General features: G+C 44.7%; 1 protein-coding gene across 1 annotated transcript; it reads left to right on the top strand.

Annotated features, from left to right (window-relative positions):
• Positions 1-4,705: 4,705 nt before the first annotated feature.
• On the top strand, positions 4,706-6,698 carry LOC117542959 (piggyBac transposable element-derived protein 2-like). The gene is made up of 2 exons (XM_034210854.1): positions 4,706-4,853; positions 5,074-6,698. Exons 1-2 carry the CDS (start codon positions 4,706-4,708, stop codon positions 6,696-6,698), a joined length of 1,773 nt encoding a protein of 590 aa, XP_034066745.1.
• The last annotated feature ends 655 nt before the right edge of the window (positions 6,699-7,353 follow it).

The raw sequence follows: 7,353 nt of genomic DNA, 5'->3' as shown, positions 1-7,353 counted from the left end.
TTTGTAAGAAAAGATGGACCATGTCTGTTTGATTTCAGTCGAACATTTCCCCTCACAGTTACCACAGTCCTGTATTTATTCACCTCTCTAAGCCCTCCACCCAACTGTCCAGATGTTCATGTACCTGCTGAAATATTCACACCTGGCCTCCCCCTGCTTGGAGCCACCCAGTCCCCTCCACAGATGTGTCCTGTCAGTCTAGATAAAGACGAACATGGATAGTTAATCATCATGCTGCTGCTTTATAGAACGCCACTGGTCTGAAACTTTCTACAGAAAGATTGTTTTTATATTTTCCTCCTTTCCGTGACCTCTTTTCTCCGGCATTAGGACATGCATCAATGCAGTGTGTCACTAGATTTCAAGCAGGCACAATACCGGAGTATGTAATTGCATCATAAAATGTGTTTATAGATTTAATGTTTGTGGAGATCATCTGAAATGTGGAAGCTGTTGTACTGTTTAGCAGATTGTGCTATAAACACTAGTGTTGGAGTCAAGGGGAAAGTGAGGGGAAGGTTTTAAAAGCACCTGTGGGGACCATAAAGTGCTGTACTGTATATCATTATACTGCTGTTTGCAAAGCACTGTAAACAACATGATTAATATTTCATGCTATGAACGTTGCTTTAATGGATATTGGACAATAAACAAGAATGGAAATGAGTGTTTAAACTGAGTCATCACATTAGATTTATTGGCTTGTTAGTTATCTAAGATGATGGCATCACTTATTACATTACTAACTGGACTTAGGCTATCACAGAGTCTCTTCAGAGCATGGAGGACAAGACAATTCAATTCAATGGGCCAAAAAGGAAAAAGATCAAGGATATGAAAGATCAATTCAATCCATTTAGTCTTCGATCATTTGAAACCTTCTGAATGGTGTGAAAGATGATGGCTATCCAACCTAAAAAAACAGTTTAGAGGTGTGTTTAGTCCAATGTCCTCTGAAACAAGAGCTCTCTTCAGGGCTTACTTGATCTTTAGATGATAGGAAATGGCTAACAAATAAGTATAAGTGCACAAATAAGTATACACATGATTCACAGGTGCCCAGTGCCTCCTTCAAACATATGAGAGTTGAGAAAAGCAATGTGAGGGGGGAGGGAGTGGAACAATGACCATATGTTGAGCTTGGTGCAGCCGCGGGGGGATCGATTGGTGAATATTTCATTAGAGCTTGAGCTAAATTCTTTCCAAATGAAAACATACATATTTCCCTGAAGGTGGGCCTCTACCATATGTGCATGTTTATTTATAAAGCAGCCCTGCTTTTGGACGTAGGGTAATCGATATAGGTAATTACTTTTTTTTTCCTAATCCCACTACCTGCTGTTACTAAAGCAGGTTAATTTTGGCAAACTCAATCTAATGCATTCCACACTAGTGTGAGGTCTGTATTCTCCATTAAAAAAAAGGACACAGGCAGTAGTTATACTCATGCCACTTTCGTCTCATTAGTATGCATAGAAAGTGACAGGTCACACCTCTAAGTCCCGCCCCCTTTCACCGGAAGTCCCGCCTCCATAAGCCCCGCCCCTTCCGGTGGATGTCCCGGCACCACTTCCGGTTTTCAAAATAAAATATAAAAATACCGGTTTTACAAAATAATAATTTAAAAATGAATCACATTAGTATGCATAGGATCAATGTCCCGCCACCTAACCACTTCCTGTGCCCCCTAATCCTGTATACAGTATTGACTGTAACTTACAAATACTTGCAAATAACATGAAATATAGCAACCATATATTTAAAAAAAGTAATGTCAATCTCTCTAAAGAGTTCCGTGAAAAGTTTTGTGAACAGTCTGGACATGTCTGAAGACAAGTCAGGACAAGTGTGGGAGAAACCATAAAACCCCCTGACATCCTCTACAGTCAAATGGCGGCCGAGGGGAGGGGGAACACACACACACACACACACACACACACAAACACACACACACACACTTCCCCCGCCCCTCACCCCTCTCCCATTCAGGATGTTTCTTTTCAAGTTTTGGGAAACTGTTAAAGAAGTATCTGTTTTGCAAAGAGGTTATTTTCAAAAGATCTTATTTAGGTTTTAATAGTGATACCTAAGGGTATTCTCTTTTAGTATATGGATTTGTGAACTAATGTGTAATTACTTGTATTAACTATAATTGCACAGGATCATTCTAAGAAGAGTGAAAGGGCTAATGAGCCAGCACCATACCTCCTCTATGCATTTTCTTGACCTGTATCTGATCTTGAAAAACTTGACTCTTTTTAAAAAAGTTATTTTTCATCTATCATTTTCAACCATGCAGCAATAGGTCAAATTTAAGAATAAGTAATAGTTTGTCACGATTTTACGGGAAATAGTCAGTGCGCAATGTCACATCTTAAAGACAGCTTGAACTGGATAAATGGTTAGTCTTTTTTCAAACATACCGTACGCTCTGCATGTTAGTATATCTGGTCAATCGATTTAGACCCTACTGCCCTCAATAGGGAAGTCACGCTTTGGGAAGAGGTGTTTCATTTCACAGATCCACCTTGATTTGTTGTTGTGAGGGGTGAAGGAAGAGGGACGGGGGAGGAAAATTCAGAGGATGAAGAAGCAGAAAACATAACTTGTTTTGTAAAACGGACAGCACGTCAGTTTCAAGAAAGACGACAATAATTAGTAGTTAGACATTTTGGATATCGTTCGTTCTGGCAGTACTATTCCGGGTCATTGGGAAACTTTTTGGGACCCATTTAAAACCATTTAAAAGAGAAATTTTCTCTGTCGTTCTTAATGCAAAAACAAATCATCTCTACTCCCTTTGGGTGAAGTCCAGGAATGTTCTCGGGGGGAGTGGACACTTGCTGTTACATGGCATAAAGCTTCTGCAGTGTGCCAATAAATGTATAGTTTCCCTAAAGCTCCATACATTTACACATATTGACTAATGACTCAGCACATGAGGGGTAAATACAAAACAAATCTAAATATCACCAATTATTCCAGAATGTGACTAGAATAGAGTCTAGAGAATGGACCCAGGCTTTGTCTTCAGCCACCAACTAAATAGGGGCGTGCTTTATTTAATCACCAGTATGTTACTCACCATTGAAGACAGTGTCGAAACGAGCAGGACCGCCTCTGGCCAACGGGTCGTCCTGTCCACCATGGTGAGGAGGTAGGAAAAGCCCTGAGAGGAGGGCAATGGACCAACCAGGTCGATGTTGACGTGGTCAAACCTCCTCTCAGGCACCAGGAAACGCTCCAAAGGGGCCTTCGTGTGGCGGTGCACCTTAGCGCGCTGACAAGCCACGCACTCACCAGCCCAAGTCCTCACGTCCTTTTTCAGCCCATGCCAGACGAACTTCGCGGCCACCAAGCGCACCGAAGGCTTAACGCCGGGGTGTGACAGTCCGTGCACTGCCTCGAACACAGAGCGCCTCCAGCTGGCGGGAACGACTGGCCGCGACAGGCCTGTGGAGACGTCACACAGGAGGGTAACGCCCGCGTCGCCGAATACCACGTCCTCCAAGCGCAGCCCCGCGCCCTCCACCTTCAGAGCCTGGACGCCGGGGTCTGTGACCTGGTCCGCCGCCATGCGGGTATAGTCCAGGCCCAACTGGACGGCTCCGATGACGACTCTGGAGAGGCAATCTGCAACCAGGTTCGACTTGCCAGCCACGTGCTTAATGTCTGTGGTGAACTCAGAGATGTAGGAAAGCTGCCGCTGCTGACGTGCCGACCGAGGCTCCGCCACTTTAGACATGGCAAAAGTGAGTGTCTTGTGGTCGACAAACGCCGTAAAGTCCCGGCCTTCCAGCATGAAACGGAAGTGCCGCACAGCCAAATAAAGACCCAGGAGCTCACGGTCAAAAGCGCTGTACCTGCGTTCTCTGGGCGTCAGCTGGCGGCTGAAAAAGGCGAGCGGCTGCCAAGCGCCCTCCACCCACTGCTCGTGCACCGCGCCGACCGCGTAGTCCGACGCGTCCGTGGTGATGGAGATGGGAGCAGTAGATGATGGGTGTGCCAGCAAAGCCGCCTGAGCCAACGCGGTCTTGACCTCAGCAAAAGCGACGTCCGCCTCTGCCGTCCAGTCGATCGCCTGGACTGGGGTCTTGCCCTTCAATGCTTCATACAGCGTCCGCATGATGTGTGCGGCCCGGGCGATGAAACGGTGGTAGAAGGCAGAGATGGGGACTCGAGTCTGTGACTCGGACTCGAGTCGCACCCGCATACTGTTGCCCTCAGGCAACAAACCACTTTTTTCGACCTCACACTGGCCCACTAAATATTTTAATTTTTTTGAATATACACAATGTCACCTGACATGCTGGTGTCCAATAAAATGAGGGAATTATATGGGTGTGGCATTTTGTCTGGGGGCGGAGCAGTCCTTTCTGCAAGCAAAGCTGCAGGGCACTCAGGGCCACCACTTGGTAAGATACATTTCACTTTTTAACATATTAGAATTGTACACCAATTAAAATAAAAAATACATGCATGTGCATGAATATGTAAAGAAGTATATTTGATCGTTTAAAGACTTATTATGTATTTATTAATTAGCTAAAACTATGTTTTTTTGTTCGTTGCCTCAGGGCAACACTGTGCCACTAAGACCACTTTTTTCCAGGCAATATCATGCAAGTGTAAAAATGTGCTTAGCTGTAAAATGATAAACCTAGTCAATGTTTTTACTTTACTGATCTACTGATATTTACAGGAAATGGACAGCAAAACCTTTTATGGGAAGAAGGGAAACGATCAGGCTGTTAGGGCTATTCCATCTGACAGTGAGGACAGTGAGCTTGATGGGAGTGAGAGTGAGGACAGTGAAGGTCAAGATAGTCAGGAAGAGTGGATCCCTGAATCAGGTTTGAAAAAATAGTTATGTTAGGTGTCAGTCGTATCATTCAGCAGAGTACTAGTGTCTGTGTGTGTGTGTGTGTGTGTGTGTGTGTGTGTGTGTGTGTGTGTGTGTGTGTGTGTGTGTGTGTGTGTGTGTGTGTGTGTTTGGCAAGCATATTGGATGAAAAAAGGGTAAATAACAAATTCAAATGTGTGTTTCTATTTGTGCTTCCTGTGTGCTATTAGGAGAAGGCATGTCTATTGAAAATGACACTGAGTCTGTCAATGAAAATGAAGATGAAGATGTAGCCGAAGTTGCTAATCCAGGCCCACCTCGGTGGAAAACAGTCCACAATCCATCCTGCAATCCTTACCCAGAATGGCAGGGTGTATCGAGAAGTGATGAAATCCTCTCCCCCCTCCAGTATTTCCAGCAGTTTTTTTCTGAAGACATTCTAGAAAGCATTGTTCAGCAGTCCAATTTATATGCAATGCAAAATAACCCAAACAAGCCCCTAAACCTCACAACAAAAGAGTTAGAGCAGTTCCTGGGAACTGTTGTGTACATGTCACTGTTTGGTTTACCAAGGACCCGCATGTTTTGGAACAAAGCCTGCAGAGTGTCCCAAGTAGCTGACACCATGACCCTGAATAGATGGGAGGCCATTAAAAAATACCTTCACTTCAGCAACAATGAAGACAGGCAGGAGGAAGGTAATGATCCATTACACAAGATCCGACCGCTTGTCACTCACCTAATCTCCAAACTGAAGTCGATCCCAATGCGTGAGAAGCTGGCAGTTGATGAACAGATGGTCCCATTCAAGGGAAGAAGTAGACTGAAGCAATACCTGCCATCAAAGCCCAAAAAATGGGGCTACAAAATACTCGTCTTGGCTGGCTCTGATGGTGTCCCGCACAACTTCGAAATTTACACAGGGAGAGCGGTACACCCCCCTGAGCTAGCAGATATTGGAGCAAGTGGCAATGTTGTCCTCCGCCTGGCTCAGCCTATACCCAAGCAAGAGAACTACAAACTCTTCTTCGACAACTGGTTCACAAGTGTCCCCCTTGTGCTCACACTGGCTCAGCAGGGGATTCACACTATTGGTACTGTTCGTTGCAACAGACTACCCGGCGTCAACTTAAAGTGCGATGCTGAGCTAAAGAAAAAAGGACGTGGATCGTTTGAAGAGAAGATGGCCATTGTTGGAGAAACCACATTGCATGTTGTGAAGTGGTATGATAACCGTACAGTTAGCCTTCTGAGTGATTACACTGGAGCGTACCCTGTCAATGAAGTTGAAAGATGGGATCGCAAGCAAAAGCTCATCATGAATGTCCCCCGCCCTGCTGTTGTAAAGGAATACAACAAGAATATGGGTGGGGTCGATCTGCTTGACTCACCGATTGCACTGTACCGGATCAAAATCAGATCAAAGAAGTGGTATCACCGGCTGGTGTTTCACTTCATGGACATGATTATCGTGACGGGCTGGCTGCTCTACAGAAGAGATTGTGAAGGCACAGGCATGACCAGGAAGGAAGAAATGAGGCTGTATACCTTCAAATCATACATTGCTGAAGGTCTGCAAAAGAGTGGAAAGAGTCTGGAATGCAAGAGAGGTCGTCCCAGTCTCACAATTGCTGGTGAGTATGAGGAGAAGAGAAGAAAAGGACCAGCAACTCCGATTCCGATCCCTGCTGTTCGCCTGGATGCCACAGCGCACTGGATGGTAATGGATGAAAAGAAGGGGAGATGCAAGGTACCAGGGTGCACAGGCACACCCAAAGCCAAGTGCCGGAAATGTGATGTGCACCTCTGCTTCACATCCACAAGCAACTGCTTCCTGAGGTTTCACACAGAGTGAGAATAATAGCCACACACAGATACTGTAACACACACACACACACACACACACACACACACACACACACACACACACACACACTGTAACACACACACACACAGACTGTAACACACACATACTGTAACACACTCACACACACACACACACAGACTGTAACACACACATACTGTAACACACACACACATACACACACATACTGTAACACACACACACACACACAGACTGTAACACACACATACTGTAACACACACACACACACACACACACAGGTTAATATGAAATGTATGCATGAAATGTTATTTGTTATGTTTTTAATGTGTTCCTGTTATATGTTGTAGCCAGTTGTGGTTATTTAAAACAAATAAAACCTTATGAATTCATAGAGTTGTTTTTTCTATTTCTTCTGAATTGTAGAAATCCTTGGTGTTTCAATACCCTTGTTGCGCAGTGTTGCCCTGAGGCAACAAACCCACCCCTGGTTGGGGGGTTCGGGGGGGTCACATTTTATAATTGATATAATATCAGGGACCCCTAAGCTCCTAAAATACATGGTGAAACATTTGTTTCCTCCCAAAATAAAAAGTCATGCCATAGAGGGTTAAGTCGCACACACAGAGACTTCAGACTTGACTTGGACTCCTGCTCAAAAGACTTC

The sequence above is a fragment of the Gymnodraco acuticeps genome, unplaced genomic scaffold (assembly GCF_902827175.1).
Source record: "Gymnodraco acuticeps unplaced genomic scaffold, fGymAcu1.1, whole genome shotgun sequence".
Taxonomy (NCBI): Eukaryota; Metazoa; Chordata; class Actinopteri; order Perciformes; family Bathydraconidae; genus Gymnodraco; species Gymnodraco acuticeps.
Note: the sequence above shows the minus strand (reverse complement) of the source record. Positions and strands in the feature narration are given on the sequence as shown.

Coding starts and splice junctions, on each gene's coding strand:
- LOC117542959 (XM_034210854.1), top strand. CDS start 4,706: ATGGACAGCAAAACCTTTTATGGGAAGAAGGGAAACGATCAGGCTGTT. Junction 4,854..5,073: donor AGAGTGGATCCCTGAATCAG/GTTTGAAAAAAT, acceptor GTGTGCTATTAG/GAGAAGGCATGTCTATTGAA.